Genomic DNA, 23,750 nt, shown 5'->3' with positions numbered 1-23,750 from the left:
ATGCAAAGAAATCTAATTAAAATGAAAAATTTTAAACTATTATAACCCTAGAGCACTGACTAACCTTGCAAGAAATTTCCCTATCCCCCCGAATACAAAACATACTAATGATAGATATTAGACTGTTCATTTGTTTGCTATAAATGGCTTTAGTGCAGTTATTAATGATAGTGTGTTACGGATGTAAGTCTATAATTGGAACAATTACCAGTCATTTGTCTCATGTGCAGCAGATGCGCCAGCACAACAACATTACTATTTTCTATTTGTCTCCTCGGGGGACACAAACCTAACTTAGTATACAACAAAATGATACCCAAAGATATAAAGAGAATACAACTACTATTACACGAGGAGGAAACGCAACAATTCGCATTAATAATAATACACAATTAGCTACAAATTTCAAATGCCTCTAAACAAGCTCGTATCGACTTCCATTCAGATGCGGCATGGTTTGAAACTACATTTCCCAGCATGCCTAGTGGCGGAATGGAAACAGTACCACCTGTCCCAACAGAATAATTAGGATCAAGTACAATAGTTAATACATTCATAGTTCACTAAAGTGGATATTCAGATTTTGTTTCCTATATTTGCACTATTACACAAACGAAAAATATCAGGTAGCATTTTTTTTAAAAACAACAAACTCCTGAGTCACACCTTCCTAAATCCACAGCCGTGACCATGTGATATTTTGCAATGACTTCTAGAGAAATGTGAACTGCAGATAAAAAAAAAAGAATGAATAAATCAAGCAATGTAAAGCAAAATTGACTGCAGCAAAGCCAAGACTTCTTGCTGTTACGAATGACTGTGATTGTCAATTATTATCGCAGATATGAAAAACTCATGGTGTCCAAAAACTACGACGTCAGAAAAATATCATTTCAAATCCATGACATTAAGGAATTATTCCTCAACATTTTCAAGGCTAGTTGAAAAAATGTGACCAGAATACCGCAAAAACCAGAGCCTCTGTTTTTCTAAGCAAACCACGTTGAGTCCAGCAGTTCTGGATGCAACAATAATAACTGGTCAAGATCCTACTGCGATGCATTAAAATCTGCACGTCTTTCTGGAACCACTCCCCCTGCGGTGTTTACCCTCCCAGCTACTATGACAGGTCAGTTAATATTGACATTATCTCTCTTCGCCACAATGACAGCTCAAGCTGCAGGAAGCCACTCATTAACTGCGCCAGGGCTTGTTTGGGGGGTGTGCCTCACGGTGTGTGTGTGTGTGTGTGCTTCTGCATGTACGTACACGCATAAAGCTTTGTTGATTACTGAGATGGAAATCATTAGCTAGGTCTGACGTGTTAAAGAGATGAGGGACGGTTCGGATGTTTATCTCAGCGAGTAGAACAGATTGGGGCCATTGCTCAGGCCTATCACGGCGCCCTCTCTGGAGGTCATGTGTTGAAGACGTTTTATGTTTATGTTGCCTCAAAGAGAAAGTGTACCAACTGTTATCAGTTTTTGATTGATAAAATAAATATACTCAGATTTTCCCGACCATAATGCGCAAATCAAAGCCTTTCATTTTCTCAGAACGTGTTTGAGCATTTCTGTAAATTCGATGCGGACTAAGTATGGGTTAAGTACGGGAATCGACCCGATAATCGAGACGTCACCTATTAACACGGTGTTTCATATGTTGCAAAAATGACAGTAGGTTGAATATTTCAAGGCAAACGTCCAATTACAGTTTACATATTAACTGTAATTATTTTTAATGGACGCTTTACTTATCTAGTCATTTTAACCAGAGAAAGGTCATATTTTCTTGTTAATTTTTCACGTTGAACTAACTCATTCAATTCCAGGGATGTATTTTCACTTTTTTTTTTCTTTTAAGAATCAAGACATTCAATCCTATGGGTTTTATGGATTATATTGTAGGTTTTTAACATTTTTACATGGTAATCTAACAAGGGGGTCTTTACTAGTAACAATGACTAAATAAATGTCCCTTTAAACTTCGCTTTCATATTAGTTGCTTTTTTCCCTTATATAAGTATAAATAAAAACACCTCGGTAAATTATTTTGGGCCAAACCTCTTGTCTGCTTTATTGTGCTTACTAACACTGTTCTCATAAATACCAATAACTTCTATGGTAATATTTCTTAAATTAAGCCACGTTATTGTGAAGTTAAGGCCCAACAATTTTCTAACGGTGACCATTGCAGGTGAAGTTACAAAACCGTCTATTTATTGTCAAGAGAAAATGCATAGTTTTTTGTGGGTATTTTGGTGAGCCACTGAGAAATTGAAAGTAGAAAATCCTGCGGTAATTGCAGTGGGTGCACAGGTAATTGGGAGCTAAATTGGCTACAGAATTAGACCCTGCCAGCACTCGCTGTTCTATGAGCCCCTGGTGCTCTGTGTGTATGCAGATATAGAAAACGAGTTTATAAAAAAAAAAAAAAAGATAATGACTTGTAGAAAAAGGCCTTATTTTGACATGCTGCCGAATTGAAACCTGGAGGTTAAGATGTCTGCTTCACAGCTCTAAAGTTCTGTGTTCTAATCTTGGCTGTGACCTTCCTTTGTGGAGTTGTGTGCTCGCATGCTTGCTCCAATTTCCCCAAAATATGTATTCTCGGCGACAAAAAACAAATATATATATATATATATATATATATATATATATATATATATATATATATATATATATATATATATATATATATATATATATATATATATATTTTTTTTTTTTTTGTATGCTTTTCTGTTGCCAGTTTTGGTCTTGACATGGTCATGGTCTTTTTCCAAACTATTTACATAAAATATTCATCTTAACCCTATTTTTTTAACTTTTCGACTTTGCTCTGATTTTACTCTGATTTTTGCTCTGATGAAATATTGTCTGTGTATAATAGAAATAAATATGAATTATCAGTTAAATTAGAGCAATGATTCTCAACCTTTTTGCAACTTTATAGCACCTATGAATGCGTTGAGTCCATAAATTCAATCCCTAAATTCAATCCGAGGGATTAATTATTAATTATTATTATTATTATTTTTTTTTTCTCATGTAATGTTAAAGAAAGGTCTCAAACACGCTGGTATTGAAGTGGTTTATTCTTACTAGTCATTTTCAAATAAATCAATACAGAAGTAATTAGCTAGCTAGCTAGCTTGCTATCTAACTAGCTAGCTTCATAGATAGATAGATGAATAATTACTTGGGATTGAATCGCTGTTTATTGTAAAAATGTGTTTAGGCTTGAATGAGTTCATTTGTTCTTAGCTTGGAAAGAACAATGACACCAGGTCGTTGCATGAAACATTCTTAATTTAGTTGAAAATGGCAAAATAGTCTTCCCACTTGTCAAGCTGTGCCTGACATACTGGCTTTAAGCACCTTCACTTCGGCTGTTGCTTTTTACAACCAGACACGTTTCACAGTAGCCTCTAAAAAGTGCAGTTTTCTTCATTGTTGGAAAACGGAAACATTCAAAACACGCTATCATTGAATTGAGATTACGGTATATTATGTTCTTTTAAAAGTAGAACAACCATACATTTAACAAAATGCCTAAAAGTCAAAAAGTTTCATCTAGAGAAGATGTCAGAGAAAGGAAACCACATTGTCATGCTAGCATTTAGGCTATCTCGTTCAGATTAGCAGTCAAGATTTCCAGGACGATAGGGTTGACGTCTATCTGCCCAAACATCCTGGAACCGACTGCATGTAGCCAATCTCAGAGGCCTGCTACAACTATGCAGCAGGGTTCAGAACATTCATGTTCAGTGGTGAGTACAGATCCTGCCTACGGCAGTTGGATCGTAGAGTCAACTGTGGAGAGGACGTCGAGTATGCTATGTTGATTCCTGTACCATTAAAGTTCGGTAGAGGTAGTATGGTTTGGGGCAAAACAAGACTCATCTTTCTAGGCATTCAAAATAGGTTTCTGCTACTGGTGCTAATCCAATTGTCCCGTAGTCTGGAACCAAAGTTTTTGTGATTGGCTGGCAAACATTTCAGCCGACTGCCCGAAGCCAGCTGGGACAGGCACCAGCAAGCCTGTGACCCTTGGATGGACGGATGGACAGACGGACGTTCTGGGTTTGGTGGTTGGGTTTTGTTCATGTCTTTAGTTAAGGTTAGGGTTAAGGCAGGGTTAGGATTTGGGCTTAGAAGTTTGGGTTAGGGTTCGGGTCCCCTTGTGGGTTCCGGTTATTTTTGTCAATCTGTCCTCGTCAAGCTGCTTCCCTTGTGTCTGCCAATTATCTCCTTGCTCCATTTGGGTCTTGCTCAGGTGTTCATTGTTGTCTGGTCAGTTCTGAGTGTATTTAGTTTCCCGTTTCCTTTCAGTTCTTGTTGAGTCATTTTTGTTTCTGTTGTGCTGCTATTGTTGCTCTATATTGCCGTCATCCAGTTTGTCCTTGCATATTAGTTGTGTTTCCGTTTTCCGGGTCCATTATCCAAGCCCTTTAGAGTAAGTTAATTTTTGGTTTTAGTTTTCTTTATAAGATATTTTTTACCTTGGATTTTTATTATATTTCTCCTTGGCCAAATTAAATTATGATTTCCTTTTCTAAGACCGCATTCAAGCAAGTGACCTGACAGACGCTGCTGCTACTATGCCAATAGCAAAGGTAAGTAGAGCTGCATTGAATTCTGTTTATTGCACATAATAGCTTTTGTTAACAGTACATGCATCTGATGCATAATTCATTGATTTGTGAAGCTATTGACTTTAGCTGTCACTTGAAAATGGCACGTGATATTCTTCCAACTGTGCTGATCACTTCATTGGCAGAGAATCTTGACATTTGAACGGTTCTAAATAATGTACATTGGCTACACTCATACATAGCGTGTACAAAATGCAAAGCGTCTTCCTCATTTCATTTTATTCCATTTTTTTCCCACTTTTGAATACAATAATGTGGAAAGCACTGGTTTGAGATGCTGATCAACAAAATAGCACGATACGAGCTACTTGAGTGAAGAAAACAACACTTTGAGTGGCTACTGTGAAACGAGTCAGGGTGTAAAAAGCAACAGACGAAGTGAAAGTGCTTAAAGCCAGTATGTCAGGCACAGCTCGACAAGTGGGGAGACTATTCGGCCAATCAGGGGATGGCAAGTCTATCTGGATTTATTGGGGGAATAAAAGATAAGGTCACTGTGTTGTAAGCTTTAATATTAATGTGCTATTTAATGACCCTTGCAGTGTTGGAAAGTCGCTTTTTGCTAATAGTGAGATATAGCTCCAGGCTCTTACTTGGTGTGTTGCTGCTGCTTGGCGGACCACCAGCGGTGCTTCAGAATCTGTTTTGGTTGAATTACATGAATATTTGTTAAAAACGGATGATGAGAAGGAGACAGTCCCTGGGTTGTTCTTCTCATTGTAACGAGCTCTCTACTTGCAGCGATGTGCATCATGCGTAATCACGAAGCTAATTACGACGTGCGCCAACATGAAATCATGAATTTGAGTGTCATCTCCAAGTCCTGACAGACTTCACGCTCATCGGTATCAATATTGGTCAAACGTTTTGCCAAGTCGTCATTCCGAATTGTGACCCTACTTGCTGGTTTTACTTGCGCAGTGCGCCAAAAATCTACAAATTCAGTGCTTTACTAAAGGTACCTAGACAAATATTTATTCATAAATATGTTTAAAGTTTCTTCAATTTTACAATTTTCCAGTTTTGAGCAGGCTCTGATTTTAAAACGCGTGATGATCAGACTTCAAATATGTTTGACTTCGCCATCGGAACAGCCCCCTGACAAAAACTATCACTACACTGTGGCCCATGACAAAAATGAGTTTGACACCCCGGCACTCAGTGGAGCTGCGCTAAAAGGGATATCAACAAAACAATCAGATAAATCAAACTTTTCAGTCAGAAATTAAGAATAAAGATGATGTGTGGAAAGTACTTTATGAAGAATGGGGGGAAAAATACTTCTTGATAATATTAAAAGACTCTTTGGATTACTGGTGTCAAACCTACGGCCCACGGGCTGAATCTGGCCCACAAATGTGTTTAATCTGGCCAGCGAGATGATTTTGTCAAGTATAAAAATGAGCTGAGTTTTTTTTAATAATTGTTGCACAGTACAAGAAAGATGCTAAATACATAATATTTTGCACTACACAACACCTTACTCAATGTACATATATACAGGCTTTTCGCTCAATCTACTCAGTAGTTTGCTCAGGATGTAAATCTATTCATTTATTAGTGGTTCATTATTACTGCCCTTATTGCTCTATTACCGTTTTTATTGTTGTTCTTTTTGTTGTTGTTTTTTGCCTACCTTATTATTTGCTTGATGGTGGAAGGTAGTCTACTCGGGGAAGTGAGCAGAATAAGAATTTCATTGTGTGGTATCTCTGTGCATATTAAAATAGAGGTCTTAAATCTTGAACTGTTTTATAATTAATTTATTGATATAAAAATGTCTAGTTAAAGTTCATCCAATGCCAGCGAGTTTGAAATCCTCCTTTACCCTAAAAGTAGAGTTAAAAAAAATCTGCTAATATCTGGGATTGCTTTTCTGAACTCCACGCATGTGTACGTCTTCGGGATTAAATGAGTTAATTGAAGTTGATGAGCAGAGATGAGAAAACCAGATCCAAAAAGTAAAAACCATGCCACATTTTGGCTTTGGCCACTGGCACTTCCATTCAACCTGCAGTCCAATGAGCTAATTAACCTGCCAGTTAATTGGAAGCACCTGTGGCCAAAACCAAACTGTGGCAGGATTTTTACTTTCTTTTCCTGAAATCCCAACTCTGTTGATGAGTTCATCTGTGTGAAGATCCCCACACCCACTTTCTTTTGCTTCCTTCCTCTCATTCGATCCGTCCAATAAGAGCACTGAAGTCCACGGGTCGGGCCAATCAGCAACAAGGGATGCTGGTGAATGGAACTTTTTGAGTTTGGAATAGATCGAGTGAAAAGATAGACATCAGTCTGTGAGACGGACTGAACGGGAATCGAGGGAAGTACACAGAGTCAAATTTCCACATTTTTGTCTTCTCCAAACACGGATTAAACGCTCGTTTGAAAAATAAGGAGCTCTCTCTCCCTCTCTCTCCACCCCCAAGTGTGCGCGGAGGAGCTTGGCAGGTGTTCGCTCGCGAGGGAGCCGCTCGCTTCACTCAGTCTGCGCCCTGAGCTTCAACAGGGTGCCGGCGGCGGCTACGAAAAACAACTTTGACCACCAAATTTCCCCCCCGACAAGAGTTGACGGAACCTTGGAAGAAATTCAACTACACAACGGATAGTCAACGGACTACAGTGAAGGGTTGCCGGTCGACGCGGCGGCGAAAGGGCAACCCGTGACGCAGTGGAAGACGGTCCTTCCTCCGCCTCGAAACCAACTTTTATTTTATTTATTTATTTTTCCAAACAACTCTTCTCCGTCTTTTAAAAAGCCTAAAGCTGTGAACTAAAGAACGCAAAACAAGGTTGTTTATTTTTAACTTCTCTTTTGGGTTTTATGTTAACCTGTTGTGCCACCGGCGGTGCCCTCCGCTCTTACCCGAAGAAGGCGATCCCTTTACCGGGAAAACGAATACATCGTCTCGCTAACCGGGAGCGTAGTTGGCGGTTCGAAGTACCTTGGAGTATTTGGATTCCGTGAATTACGGGATTAATCACTAGAGGAAGGCTGATTTTCTCTGCAAATTTGGGCCAAAGTGATATTGAAGAGCAAGCCGATAAAACGCAAACACATTTAAATGTATTAATTTCGATTAATCCGCATGGAATCGAGGTGCGCCGGCCGGGTGATGGAACAAGCGGACTCCCCCACAGCACGTCCACACCCCCGGGTTCTCTAGCCGCGAAGTCTCGCTGCCCCCCGCCTGCTGACTTTTGAACACCGCAGCTGATTGAAATCACCGGACGTGAGGCGTACTAGAACTTGGGAATTTGGACTAATTTTGAACAGGATTGGACAGTGTTGGCCCGTATGTTGGGATTTTGCCGGTTCCGAGGCTCATCGGCGCTCGTGGAAGGATTCTCCCCGGGGAGTGTGGGGATGATGCTGAGAAACCGATGGACGCCTCTTCAGCTCCTGCTGGTCCTCCTCAGCTGCCACATGTTGCACGGTCAAGGTAAAACAAACAAAAAGTTGTACATTTATCTGATTGTTTATGTTAAGTCAACTGCTTGTTTTACTTGTGCATTTCACGCGAAAATGCTCCAAAATTTTCAACTTTACATGGGATTTAATAATAAAAACAAGGAATAAATAGTTGCTATTTACATTCTGTCCACATTTCATCTGGAAACATGAAATCAAACCTTGTTTATGAGGACGATGCAGATGGATGTCTGCAGGATTAAGATATTGTGCATGTGCTTTAGGGAGAGCGTTACCGTTTCCAAGCATTGATAATCCCCCTCAAACCTCCCCTTTTTTGTCAATGACCTGCTTAACTGAGGTGCCTGGTTTAACATTGACAACACAAATATAGTTCACCTACAAACATCGGGTTTACTAATTCAGTTCACTTAGTTTGGGTCATCCCTGGTCCCATTGCATGACTATACATGTTACTGGTAAACAATAGCGAAGAAAAATGACATTGAAGTGAATTGAGGTAATGGTATGTTTCTATGCTTACATCACTGACTGATGCAACTTGGCGACCATCTTTTGTTGCTACTCATTAAGCTCACCTAATTTGAATGCATTGATTTCACATTATTCACTGTCACTATGGCAAAAATGCAACAGTGTGTGGCGTACCACTAAGTGGGAAAAGTGCTACAGTTCAGCTTGTGGAAAATTATATTTTCTTCTTGTCACAATAAATCTAAGTTTTACTGGAAGGTTATTCATGTCAGAACCATCAACAATGACATGAATGCAAAGCCCATTGGGAAAATGCATTGCAAAGTATAAACAAAACCTTTGTGAGTCACAATTTACAATATTTAAAAAATATACTCTATATTTCTGACTTTCTTTGAACTCTGTGGTTTATTGTCCAGTGCACCTTACTATCAGTTTATTTGTTTTTTTTTAATTGGCCACCATTGGGCAATCATCTGGTAAACAAATGGAAACAGAAGACGTTGCTATTGATCTATTGATTTTGAGTTTGAACTACTATTTTACCCTACACTAGATGACACCCTCCTCTTGCAAATGCAATCAGGCCTGGTACTGTTGTGTTGTTGCAGTATCCAAACAATGCAAGTGTGTTGGTGTCATGTTGAAAATATGTTGTTGCTGCTCTGATTTTTAAACGTGCAAGCTATGTTCAGTCTGTGCTAAAGGCATAGCTTTACTATAACCAGCCAATTTGAAAAAAAAAGTTTGAAAAACATTTCAAAAACCTGCATGTACCCGTTTTTTTGCATACATATCTGATTTACAACCTGCGGCTTAGTCTGTTTTGATCTTAACATGACAAAAATACATTTTCTGTTAAATTTTGGGGTGGTTTATAGTTCATAGTAAAACATGTTCTCTGAATGGAATGCAAAGAGTGCAGTTTTCTTTTTTAGGGACTCTCCTTGATCTACGATGCCATAGACCATGTTCTAATAAGTGTTTTTAGTAAAAAAAAAAAAAAAAAAAAGTTGTCAGCAACAACGGCAATGGTAGATGTCTGCCCTCCAGTTTTCAGCCACAAGGGGGCGTTTGTTGAGTCCATTCATACGTAAGGCTGTGGCTAACGTGTCCATAGAATAGGGCAAATGTGTGTGTGTGTGGTGTGGGGGGATTGGGCAAAACAAAGAGGCAAAGAAAAAGGTCAGGCCGGTGTCAACACACAAATGTTCTCTGGGTCACAGATGGTGCATGGTGGGCGAAGGCTGAGACACGGGGGGAGTTGGAGAAATGTGAGTGAGGTGTCGGGGCGGAGTGGGGTGGAGATGGGGGGTGGCTTAGCTATTTGTGAAAGGAGAATTGGAAAGTGTCAGTGTCAGTGTGAAAGAAACAACACAAGGCGGTCGGCAAGGATGGGAGGGGGGATGGTAAATGGGTGGGGGGGGATGCCGCTATTGGCAAAATGGGGAATACGGCTCTGCGGCTTGCCCGCACTTTAATCGATGACGGCGGTATGACAACACCTCTGCGTGTACCTTTTCTTTCTCTCGTTCGGCACACCGCATCTTCGGCTCTCATCCTGGGTGTTGAAGGAGGAGGTGTGAGGAGGAGGTGCGGCACGGCTGCAGAGTCAGCTCCCCACTCCCTCCCCCTCTATGCGATGTCACGGTCTCAGCAGCAGCCTCAGCAGCAGCAGCACCCAAGTTTACCCACAGACCTTAATTGATGTGTTGCCCTTGTCTAAACTAAATGCAGTTTCCGCCAAGGGGGTGATGGGTAAACCCTGACCGAATCCGCCTTATGTCCACCTCCTCCTTCTCTTCATTCCACTGTTGCAAGGAACAATTCTGTCAACTAATCAACCAGTCATGTGTGCCGCTGTAATCAACCTGCTCCCCAAAGAGGGGTAATAAAAGGGAGTAAGGCTATGGGAGGATAATTTGGGTCCCTTTACAATGAATGTAGTAAAATGTGTGCTGAATGCACCAGAATGGTATTGTTTGGAAGCAAGGCTGAAGCAGGGTTTTTTTTTTTTTTAAATGTGAGACGTCACACAAAAAGCTTTTAGAGTGTAATTGACATGATCATCACTGACAATTGGACGTCTCCTTCAAACCAGAATTCTGGTGTTGTACCTAGACAGACCAGTCGGGGGCAGCAGGTTGTCACAGGGCATCCAGACATACACAAAAAAGTAGTAGTGGAAGAAGTTATAGCTAAGCAGTGTTTGTAACTTTAGTCGTCGTTATTATGGTCATTATTATTATACATGAAATTTAAACAGTCAACTTTGTCACTATTTGTGTTATTTTATAGATAACGTTTCATTTCAGTCAGATGAAGGCTGCAACTTATTTTTTAAAGTTGCTTTCAGGAATTTCAAAATGTTAGAATACGTATTTTCACCCCATAAATGTTCAAGTAATGTACAGTGGCCTAACCTTGTCACAGCAACAATAAGCGATCCAGACACTTACAATAGTCCGAACTCAGGTCACAGACTCAATGCTACATTCAAGGACTGTGGGATCTATCCCACTCAAATTGTCTACTCAAATTGTCTCAGTTCTGACCTCAAAGCGTTTGAGCTGAACGTAAACAACAGAGATGGTTGATAGTTAGATATCTTGCTTATTGTGAAGTGGGGTCCTTTTTTTTTTCTTTTTTGACTTCAATTTAGGCCTCCCAAGGGCAGTCCAACTTTGGACTTCCAAATATACACGAAAATATCTTGTTTGAAAAGAGTCAATTGCTTTTTTTCTGGATGCATGCATTGGTGGGCGGCTAGGTAAGAGTGGTTAGCAAGTTCAAATCCAGCTCGCATCGCCCGTCCTGTGTGGGGTTTTCATGTTCTCCCCGTGCCTGTGTGTTTTCTCGGGCATTCCGGCTTCTTCCCACATTCCAAAAACATGAATGGCAGGTGTATTGGACATTGTAAATCGTCCTAAGGTGTGATTGAGTGCGTGAATGGTTGTTTGTCACTGTGTGCCCTGTGATTGGCTGGCACCAGCAAGCTTGTGACCCTAGTGAGGATAAGCAGCTACAGATAATGGATGGATGTATTTGAACTTATATATTATTTGAACTTGTATATTATTGAAAAGTTCATTCCATGCTATTTTTGTGGTCTCTTATTTGTCTGTAAAATACTGCCCACAGGAGGCTATGATACCAGAAGGAGCAGCACAATATTGATAGAATTGAAACAAAAAATATGGCAAAACTGGTTTTATTCTACTTAATATCATATTTTTCTTATTATAAATGCTTTTTTTACTTTTTGGGAGACTGGAAAGGATTAATGCACTTTCCATTCATTTCAGCGTGGAAAGATGATTCAAGATGCAAGTGTTCTGACTAAAAACGAGATAGAGTAAACTTGTATCTCAAAACGCCACTTACCGTGGACGTGATTGGTAGCGTGATGGTGGGCTTCTTGAGTTGATGGACAATACCATCAGGCCAATCGCAAGCTTTCAATCTTTTTTTTTTTTTTTTTTTTCCCTGAGGTGTTCCGAGCCTTCTACCCCAGCATTTATTAGGACATTTTATTTTAGGTGAAGATGGATGAAATTCACGAGCAAAGTTTGATCCTACTGATCTTTCCATCTTCCTCCCTTCATCCGTCCGTTCCTCTATATAACACCCCCCTCCCCTCCCCCGCCCCAGTCAATCGATGCCCACACCCTCATAAATGCAAGGCTTTATACGAGCCAACCCTCGTCTCAGGGAGCACATTTAAATAAGCTCATCGATCTTTCATTTTAGAGTTTAAGTGACGGCAGCATTTTACTGTCTCTCTCCCCCACTCCGCTCGCACCCCCCCCGCCTCTCATCGGTTCACCTCTCCACTCTCCCTCCTTTTATTCATAACTTATCCCGCCGATTCTCCACTGCCCCCGTGTCATTGAGTGGGTTCAGCCTCACAGCTGTTGGACTGATTTACTTTTGCGGCGTGGATACTTGACAGAACCTCATTCAGCACTTTACGTTTCGACGGGAAGTCGACTAACATTAAGTTTAATTGACAATGCTCATCATTTTCTGTCAGAAGCATGGCAATCCCCCCCCGCCGCAAAGAAAAAAGCTGCGGTAAAAGAGGGAGGCTTGGATTTTTCCAGCGCCCACTGTAAACTGACAACACCCTTGTTTTATTTTGCTAGCATGCGTTTATGAGCCCTGATAGAGTTCCATGTAAAATTAGTCAGATGACTAAAGTCAGCGGAGGTTAACATAACAACAGTGATGCGGATCGTTTGATTTCTAACAGCTGTCCTGATTACTGCGCAATAATGACAATGGTTTATAAGTAGACAAAGCGTAATGAAAAAATACGTCTGGTTATTGTTAATATTCCTAACCTTGGCCAAGGTAACGGCAGCATGTGCCACTTTTGCATCCCATTCAGGAGTTGTGTATCATGCATCCATGTGAGCCTTATTATGCTCGAAAAACAGTTGCGTTAAAAATAGCGCAAAAATGGGACCAAAAAAAGGACCAACCCAAAATTAAGTCAAATTTGGGTTATTTTAAACAAAACAACCTTTTTTTTTTAGATCTTCCGCAAAATGATTCTTTTTTTGGCTTTCTTTCAAACTAGGAAGTTGGCTTAAATTGACCCAAATATTGTGACTTTCCTTTTTGACTCATAATTGCGTTATTTACCTGTTTGTAGAACGTACGGTAAAGACATCTTTGGTATATGATGGTATTGATAGACATCCATGTCACACCAGCTGGTGAGGAAAAATAAAACAAGTGTGGCTTGTATTGTTTTATGGGAATTAAGTGGCGTCTGAATGAATTATTACTTTACATAATATATCAGAATAAACCTTAATAAATATGAGTTTGGTCAACTAGATCAGCTCGAATTTCCTGTTAGGTAATTTAATGATGGATGAGGGACAAAAACCTTCACGTGTGGAGTAGGATTTGGACCCAGAAGCAGACAGAAAACAATTGTGGAGAAGTAGAAAGTCTTTATGCACGAGAATCCATTGTGACCACTACTCTGGAAAATTAGACTCAGAAATTAGAATCACACTCGTTTCGGAAAGAAACTAGCAAAATGGTTTGACACGACTGCTTGACAGCTTGATGTTCTGACGTGTCACTGAGAAGAGAGAGCTTAAATACAGGCATCAATCCCTATATAACATAATAAAAAAACTAAAGGACAATAGCAACTGATACATCAAGGAACTAGCCAGTCATAGCTGTAAATACAAGACCTTACATGACAAAGATGATAAATACATAATAACAAAAGATGACAAATACACAACCATTATGTGTGTGAAGGTGACAAATACACGACCATAGCAACAGATATCACGGGAAAAATATTTAAAGGTCTTTCAAACAGAATGTGAATATACATTACGAACGTCATTGACAAGAAAAAAAAAAATCATTTATTGCATTTGTGACCAGGTTTGAAATGTACTCCATTTTTTGGCCTCGTGCAATATTTGGGACGTTCCAAAAACATGTATATTTTCTTCTTTCCTAACTAGGCCAAGCTAACAAATCCCATTGTCATGCTCACCCATTTTCAATGGATCTATGAATATGATTAGGTCTGATGTGACATACAAATACACATGCACACACGCGTACGCACACACCCCATTGGCTGCGCTCCAACATTGTTGGACCTTACTGGGCTAATCTTAAATGACGTAATCTAATTGACAGGAAGGTTTCACGGTGAGGCTGGAACTTGGAGAGTCCTCAATCAGACAGACTGGGCGTGCAGCTTTACTTCAACACGAACACACACACTCACGCTCATCAGTGTCAAACTGTTAAACCAAACGTGAAAATTTACTTTAGTGTGTTGTAATGAGGAGAGGGTAAATTAGAAACCTCATCTAACTAATTAGACTGTATCACCCACACCTCATTACTTTTCTACCTCTTCAGCACTCTTGTTGTTCATTTTCAATTATTTTAGAATTTTATCTGCCTTTTGTTTCCTATATTCTTAGTGGAAGGTACGCAAACGGGCCCATGTTGTCAATTACTCCAGCATTGAACCGAATGATCTGTGGTCATCTAAACCGTGGACAGCGACGTCGTGCAAATCTTTTTCCTGTGCATATATGCTTTACCGACGCTCCTTCATGTTCAAATGTTCAGAGATATGCGCAAAGTTGCCTGTAAGTCAGATTTTGTATTTTGCGCGTTTCCTATGATACCAACGCCTCTGCCATTGTAAACAAAACTCTCTCTCACCCACTGCGTTTTTTTAGTGTAATGCAGGGGTTCCCGATAAAGCTCAGCTCTTTTTGCAGAGTAATCGCAAAACAAAGAGTAAAATGACAATTCCGAAGTTTATCAGCACTCTTTTAAGCCCCCCCCCTTACTGCTATTTTAAAGCAACTTAAAACTACTGTATTTTCCGCACCCAAAAGCCTAATTTGTTTTAAAAAGCTGATGGTGCGCCTTATAATCAGGTGCGCCTTATATATGGATCAATATTGATAAAGTAAGCTTTACCTGTTTCTTTTGTGTGTTTACAGTTGAACAAGGTTGGTCATATTGACATTGAGTTATTATGCTATTGAGAATTTAGTTATTATTTGAGTTGTTATCGTTATTACTTTGAGTATTACTATATTGTGATTGAAAAAGTTTGAAAATATGTCAGTATTTGAGGGTGCGCCTTATATATGGAAAAAGTTTTAAAATATGTCATTAATTGAGGGTGCGCCTTATAATCCGGTGCGCCTTATAGTGCGTAAAACATGGTAATTTAATGCCCATGTCTGATAGGATATACATACTGTATGTTGGACATTTTTGACAAGAATGATGTGTTTTTCTTTTGAAATGAAGAGCAAATAAGTTGGGTTAAATGAGTGGTATATATCTGCATATTTTATTCACCACCTCCAAAAGACAACGTAGATCTTGTAACATCATCTATTAAATCCCTGGCTTGTCTGTTCAAAAATCAAATGCCGATGCGCATAATATTTAACAAAATTAAGGCTTAGGCATCTCTATATCACATTTCAGCAATAAGATGCTTCATGTTCCCATTAATTTGTGCTTCATTTGAAAAGAAAAAATACTGATAGCGTCAGAAACCCTCTTAAAATCTCACGTATCCCAAGATATGCCTACATATACCCTCAGGTATATTCCTACCCCCATTTGTGTACCATTCTACTACTGCATGGCTTCATGCAGGACTTTGGATGTAAAAATTATAATTACCCGACAGCTTCGCAAGTGTGACAGCCAGTCGTAGTAAGAGAAAGTAGAATATTATCACCTGTGTGTCTTTAAGGGCTTAAAAAGCAGGCGTTCAAAGAATGGTGCAGTGGCATTCTTCTGTATTCACACTGCTACACAAAGCCCTGGTAATTGATGGCGACTTCTTTGAGCCGGCTTAGTTGAACCGGCCAAGTTTAGTGTGTGCGGAATTGGCTTCCCCACGCAACGACGTTGCTCCCCGACACCGATAATGAAACACAAACAGGAGGTTATAAAGTTCTGTTTGCTCTCTTAAATAAATCTAGAGCACACAATTGGAAATGATAGTTGACATTGAAGGCTGATTTTTAATGCTCTTAAAGTAAATATTGAAATTTCTTTTTTACTTGGAACCATCAGATTGTAGCCTAAGTGGTGAGATTTAAAGAGGTTACGCAAGACTTGACTGGAGGTGCATTCGGTGACCACTCAGTTGGATATTTCAAACATTACAAAAATATCATTCACTGCACCAAACAGCAGTACAATACCTCAAGAAAATAAAACAATATTCTGGAAAAAAAAATCCTCCAACTATGCTATCCATTACATACATTTTCAACAGACTGTACATACCGGCCTTCATTTGTAAAAAAAAAAAAAAAAAATCTACATCTAATCACTTCCTTTTGGAGAAAAACATTGTGCTGTTCATATCAATTTTTGCCCGTCTTTTAGTTTTTCTTGACGGTGACGTTTTGATTCAAGGACCTCGCCTTGAGCATTCCTCCGTCTATAATAGTGGAAATGAATTATTAGAATTCACAACAGAAGGCTTCCTTTTGAATGAGTCCAAATGGGACTTGCTGTACACTCACACACTGATGTGATGAACTGAACAAAAAATGTTTTACTTTTTTATATCCTCGCAGTACTGTAGTCTCAACACAGCGCATTTACATTTCCTGTCCTGGCAACAAGTTCTGACCAGCAGTTGAGTGTACATACTGCAACCTGCTAGAAAATAGTTAAATTTCTTATGATGAGGAAACACATCTTTTCATTAAATATTAAACTCCCCGAAGCCATTCTAAGTCATTTAAAAGCAATACTAATTGAAATTCCACTATGTTGAGTCGAGCTTTCTTGTATTTTTGAATCAGGTTTAACCCTTATGCAGTATTTTGACCATTTTGGGCCATCTTGCTTTCCTTCCGCCATTCTTGATGTTGTGATTTGCATAGTTGCATGCAGTTGTTATGGTCGTTTATCCGTCACCTTTGTCATAATCCTCATGGATTTTTTTGTGTGTATATCACCTTTGTCATGCAGGGTCCTGTCTTCACTGTTTTCTCCTTGATGTATCTGTTGCCATGTAGTCATTTGGGGTCTTTAGTCTGCTTTATTATTCCATATTAGATTGATATCTGAAAGTTTTTAAGCCCTAGATTCTCAATGATAAATTGTCAGAATGTCACGTGAACCTGTCGTTTAAAGCTGTCTTCTTTTTTTCTTTCCAGGTCTAGTCAGTTTTCAGAGCCTAGTTTCCGAGTCAAACTCCTGGCAATTGCTGTGATTATCTTGGTTTTATGTGTGTATATTGTAATGACAATCTGCTAATCCACTTTCGCAAATTACGGTTCTGACGTAACATTTGGGCTGGGATTTGCAAAGTAACTCCCAATATTTTACCAAGTTGCTGACTGTACAGTAATTGCGGCCTGTGTGCAGTATTGTGAAATTTATGTTTCGGAAAAGCAAATTCAGTGGCATGGAATTTTCAGAGAATGTTCTTAACTTTGAAAACATGGGCAAAATCACAGTACACCCCCCCCATCTCAATCCTTCACTTGGCTGCCCGTAGCAAATTCACATTGCACATCCTCTGCATGTTTTTGTGCGTTTCCTTCCTGGAGGCTTGTGTTGTTGTGGTGCGGTTTGTATGTTGCCTTGGCGTAGTGAACTGCCAGTCCCTGGATATTAGTGAGGTTGCGATGACATCAAAACAAGTGTTACATTTGCGTGATTGTGTGCTCTGTGTATTAGAGCCCCGTGATTTGCTTGTTCAGTACACAAGCTGTACCCTTCTGCAGGTGCGTGTTCCCTGTGCGACGCGTTTGATCCGCCACAGGTGTTTGAGAGGGAGGCTGGCTTCACATTCATACGCATTTGTGTGTGTGGTTGTGTGTGTCTGTATCACTTCTATAAGCTCCAAGCATGAAAAAAAGAGATCCTTTTTGATGTCACCCAGGAATAAGCAGAATTGCTGTGTGTGTGTGTGTGTGTGTGTGTGTGTGTGTCTAGCCAGAGTTTTTTTTTTTTTTTAAACCTATTCCTTTGATCTAGACTGGAGGAGGGCTTCACCATGGCAGGTGGCTCCAAACTTGGCATGCGCAACAGACATGCATGTGTGTATGTGTCCGCGTGCGCGTGTCCGTGGCCAAATTAAAGCAAAAGTGCCTGTGTGTTTTTTAATGCATGTATAAAGCACTTCTTACTGTTGTTAATGTAAGGCTATCACACAGACATATGTTAGGGATACATTTGGCTACCAAAACTCAATGGTACTGATATTTTACCTAAATTCTTGGCTCAAGTGAGCAGAATTGCCCTGTTTAAAAGTTTGTAAAATTCAACTAGGGCTGCACGATTAATCAAATTTAATCGCGATCACGATATTGGCTGCCACGTTTAATTAAGCTCATCTTCTGAGATATTAATTTAAAAAGTCAAGCACCTTTTTTTTATTACAAGTCAAATCAAGCACTTTGTCATCGTACCACCAGGGATCAATGTTTCCCACGGATTTGCATGACAAAAACGTCTGCTCTTCTCACCCTGATATAGTATTTACCAGTTTGAAATGGCGTTGAGTTTCTCACCTGATTCCTAATGTACGTGCTAGCTGTCAATTGAGACCCATTTTGAAAACTCCGATTGGCAAAAAATTGAATAAATTCAGTTTGAAACAACCAAAAACAACATTCTGACTGGTCATTGATTAAAATTTTCATGAAAGTAAATAATGTGCTTGGTTCTAAGTGGGCTTATTTTTTTCATTGGTTTACCCTCAGCAAGTAAGTTAGCTGTGTTGCCCTGTGTGCCAAATTTTTGTCATGTCTTGGGTGGTGAATTTGTTTGAATTATTATTTACTTTATTTATTTTAGGTTATTATTATTTGTAAGTATCAAGCCTTGAAGCCTTGATTATATACTGCTTGTTTAAAAAGGGGGCTATGAATAGACATGTTGACCAAAATAATCGTGATTATTATTTTGGCTATAATCGTGCAGCCCTACTTACAAACTCAAGAGTCATAATAAAATAAGCCGAAAAACATGTTGTTCAGAAAAAAACACGCACACTGTAGTGTGTATAAAAATACTGAGGGCTGCTGGGATTTTTATTTTTATTTTTATTTTTTAGCTCACCTCTTATATGATATGTTGAATTTTTGTCAAGAAAGACTTTCATGTCCTGTCTTTTTCTTGGTCCAAATTCTGCTTCTCATGTGACAAAAAAAATAACGTTCCTTTGAGAAAATAAAGAGGACATTTCCAAATGTTCATTTGTATTCAACGCCTTACATTGATTCCCGTAATATAATTCAGCGCAATCAATTACCTTCAGAAATGGCCTAATTAGGCAATATAGTCCACAATCGTGTAATAGTATACTCAAAGTAAATAAATACACCTATTCTGTGAATGTCTCAGTGGTTGGTTCAGACAGTGGTTGTCAAAAGGGGGTGCGAGTACTGCTGGGGGTAGTTGAAGGAACTCCAGGGCGATAAAAAAACAAAAATTACAGTAAAAAAATAACTATAGAGTTAATTCAACGTTTCAGGAAAATATAAGTTCATGAAATGAATTTTATCTTCAGTAGGTTATTCAATTTCATGAATTTAAAAATCCAGATTCTCTCCCTTACTAGAATGATTCGACCCAACTTGTCCCGTGCCACCTCTTGTTGATGAATTTTTGTGGACGAATATTGATTAATAATTAAGTTATTGCTTTTTGAACAGATGTTTTCTATGATCCCTAAGAGGACACTATATGTTGATTATTTTTTGTGGCCCAATACAAATAAATTTTGGAAGGTTCTAAATCAGACACTGCAGGCTCGTTTAATTTTTTTTTTTTTTTGGCCCAAAATGCTTTGTGATGGTTAAGGGGTGCTTTCCACAGGGGTTACATCACTGATAAAAAGGTTGAGAACCTGACTGACTGCCAGTCTGCCACCCCAACCAGATAATGAACCCGTAACTTGTTGCTGTATACGTCACCAGAGCCAATCAAATGCGAAACACAAAAATACAAACAGAAAACTGCTTAAATTTACCCAATCAGTGAAACTTGTATCAACAAAATACCCTGAGGAAAAAGTTCTAATCTTCCACAAGTTCAATCCACCGGGGCTCAGATGTGCTAATATCAGGAAGAGTGAACTTTTGTGACATGCTTCTGTTCCTGTGAGCTCGGAATGCTTGATGTGCCTCAAGCCTCCAGTCTGAGGGAATCAATGAGCACAAGACTAGAATGCTCAGGTGAAAACCAATCAAGTTGTTGGCACCTGGAAAGAATGAATAGGAGGGATGAAAGGAAAGAATAAGGTGGAGGGAAAAAAACAGAGCAAGTAAAAAGCGCGTTTGCCTCGTCTGGAACGCTGAAACCTATCTGTCGCATTGACAATGAAGCTTCTTGGCTGATGGACAGCTCTGTGCTGAGTCAAGATTCTGGCACTCACACTGCTTTACTCCTTAAATGTTTCTGGAGCGTAGGACCTTTTATGCATTGTTGTCTGATATTCGCGTATGGGAGGTGCGCTTTCGTATGATCAAACAATACAGAAATCTCAGCAATTTTGTTATTTCAGTTTTATAAATTATGTAAATGTTGTAGTCTCTGCCTCAGTACCAAGACAAGATAAAGTAAAACTTCTATTATTTCAGAGACAAGTCAGAGAACCTTAAAAGTAGTCTTGAGACTCGTGTTGAGCCCTTGACTTATCATCATAATAGTAGTGAATTATAGTTTTTATTTCAAAAGATGGAGGAATTATTTATTTTTTAGGCAGTTCGGTGTCACCGTAGTTAGTTCAGGGACCCGAGTTCAAATCCACCTCGCTCCGGCCTCCCTGCGTGGAGTTTGCATGTTTTCCCCATGCCCGCGTGGTCAGATCTACTTTCCCAATATGGACTGTAAAATGAATAGACCACGAGGAAAGCTTAGCATGACTTGAATTCGGAAAGAAAAAAAAAAATCTCACTGCTCACACCGCTTCACTACTCTGATAAATCGAGCTGCTGGACAACCGGGGAACTATTTCGATGAAGAGGATTTACTAAGGGCGACTATCTCAGTTTGCCATCAGCCATCCCAAAATGTCTGGTTCATTTCAGACTGGCATACCCGATGTAATGAAAGTGATATTTTGACTGACATTTTGATTTGATGATGATTAGAAGATGTTGACGGAAAAATGTGGAAACCAACGGCGACGGATAAGATGAGAAAAAAATGCATGAGAGAAGTAATCAAAAGGGTGGGGTAAAAAAAAAAAAAAAGGATTAAAAAGTGGATTGGTTGTCAGAGTTTTCTTTGCAGACGGATGGATACAAAAGGACAGCAGAGATACTAAGTGACATGGTGGATACAGCTTGAGCTTCGTTGTCCTGACAGATGATGAAAATTCCTCAAAGAAAAAGAAACTAGTTTGATGATTAATGCACTTGCTTCATCTCCTCCCAATACCAGTCCTCTAATTCCTCTCCAGCTGCTGTCTCCATGTTTTTTATCCAATGAATTGGACATTATTTTGCTTCTCTGGCACATGTTCTGTTTCCTAACTGAGACGACACACACAAACGCACTCTTCTTCCGTTTTACCATCTTGTGCTAAAGTAAATGTGTCCTCTCTCCCCAGATTTACTGTGTTCCGTTTGTGTGGGAGGAGAAAAGCAAACAAATGAAAGCATTCGCACGGAAAGGAAGAAGAAATTAATTATCCCATTTGCTTGTTCATGCAAACTCCTTACAGTTGCACCAAGCGGCAAGCTGCTTCACTGTTTGCACAAAGACACACACCCTCATACGCTCAGTCGTCTTGTGTTCTATTCAACCTACTGGCTTTCGCTGCTCTTGGCATTGTGCTTGTGTTTGACTCAGCGAAATGGCCTTGCCGCCGCATTTTCAAACTGCCGTTTTTTTTAGCCTCTGGGCTAAACTGTAGCTCCTTCTTCCTGAAATGGTGTGTGCCTGTGTGTGTCTGTGTGTGTTACATTTTGCCCAAACAGGGTCCGTGAAGAGTGAAACCTCACAATTCATGTGTCCAGGTCATTTAATGTGGAAATCAAAAATTTTAACTCGACCAAACTCCTGCAATATCACACTCGTAATGGCAGAGCAGAAAGGTTTGAAAGAACAATAGAGACGGAAACTTGTACCCTAATAAAAAAGCCTAATAAACACAAAAAAAAAGTCCAAAGGTCCTGCACAAATGGGACTTGGTATAGGGGGCGTTGTAGAGATCGACCAATATGCTACTATCAGGGCCGATAACGATCGGTAGTCAAGGAAACTGATAACCGAGATTTAAAACCAATATTCATTTATAGCAGTGCTTCTCAATTGTATTTTGCCAAGCCCCCCCCGGAAAGAGAAAACTTTTCACGCCCCCCTCACTCAACTCGCTGACTATAAATAAGATTATTATCCATAAAAATTGTATACCTAAACCTGTATCCTTTTTAACATTAACAAAAGAAAAAAAGAGAAAGAAATCATCTTTCAACAACTGTTAATTATTTTTACAGCGTTTGTACAGGTTACAGCTTAGTCTAAAACAGAAAAAAAACCTAAGTGTATCAAAGTGCCTGAAACAAGTCTAAACAAGTCTAAAACTGAAAAAAAAACTGTATCAAAGTGTCTGAAACAAAAAGAAAAGAAACAAACAAAAAAGAAGGAACATTCTTGTTTTATTGCAAAATCCGAACCATTTGGCATATGAGCAGCAACCCTGAAATAATTCTGCTCAACCTTCAGGACCATTTAACATATCACCTACATTTATTCCATCAAGACTACATCCTTCCGCTGCGTTTAGGTTCCTTCTTTTATTGGTGTCATTTCAGCACACACAGCAAGCACCTGTCCGCAGTTACCAAAGGCCAATTTGTAACAGTCGCGGCTAAATATGTGTTGCACACTTCCAAACAAGGTCCCATTTGCCGCAGCATGCTATATGATTGCTATTGTGATCGTAGCCTCTAATTGTTGTGCGAAATAATACGATTTATTCTCCAAGGCTGCGCGTGTGGGCTCGGCTCCAACAATCTGCCGCTCTGCCATTCAGACGTCCTCGTGCCAGGCAAGCAAGCCTTTAATGGCTTTTGTGTTTGCGCGTGTTGCATTTGGGCTTGTGTATTTTCTGCTCCGTATACTTCTTTGCCAAATTGACTTGATTAGTGCTTGCGCACTCACTTTGTCTTCTTCAATGGCTTATTAGGATGTCACACACATCAAGGTGCGCGTGCGTGTTTACCTTGTGTATCGGAGCATTTTAGACCATTATGTTGGTGGATAATTGCCTTGTGGAAGTGTGTTTGATTTGGCTTTTAAAGCGCATCATTGTAAAGGTTTTTTTTTTTTTTTTTTTTCCTTGATAAAATGAACACCTCATGAATACGGGCAGGTCGAATAGGAATACAAGTACTGGAGATTTTCACAGGGTTTCTGGAGGTATCAGCAAATCCAATTTAACCCTTTAAATGCCAAAGTATTGAAATTGGACCAGGCAACCTTTACGCAGTATGTCTGTATCCCTAACCATTATGAAGCTACAGCATTATCAAATGGTGGTATAAAAGATATGTTGAAAATAAAACTCAGGTGCCAAAAGAGGTAACACTTTTTATCCTGTGAAACTGTACACTCCTTTTCAAATTAAGAGCAAATTAGATGTAACAAGAAGCATCATATTGTTAAATTGTGCTA

The 23,750-nt window shown here is 39.4% G+C and overlaps 1 protein-coding gene across 1 annotated transcript in view; it reads left to right on the top strand.

Moving 5' to 3' along the window:
- The first annotated feature begins 6,975 nt into the window (after positions 1–6,975).
- The window catches only part of sdk1b (sidekick cell adhesion molecule 1b), a 276,164-nt gene continuing 259,389 nt past the window's right edge, over positions 6,976–23,750 (top strand). The window contains exon 1 of the mRNA XM_088419820.1: positions 6,976–8,100. Coding sequence (XP_088275946.1) covers positions 7,956–8,100 — 145 coding nt within the window. The 5' untranslated portion in view covers positions 6,976–7,955. The remainder of the gene's footprint in view (positions 8,101–23,750) is intronic.

This window comes from Hippichthys cyanospilos, chromosome 7 (assembly GCF_059441005.1).
Source record: "Hippichthys cyanospilos isolate Australia breed blue-spotted pipefish chromosome 7, RoL_Hcya_1.0, whole genome shotgun sequence".
Classification (NCBI taxonomy): Eukaryota; Metazoa; Chordata; class Actinopteri; order Syngnathiformes; family Syngnathidae; genus Hippichthys; species Hippichthys cyanospilos.
The sequence above is the reverse complement of the archived record's forward strand: the minus strand, read 5'-3'. Positions and strand labels throughout refer to the sequence as shown.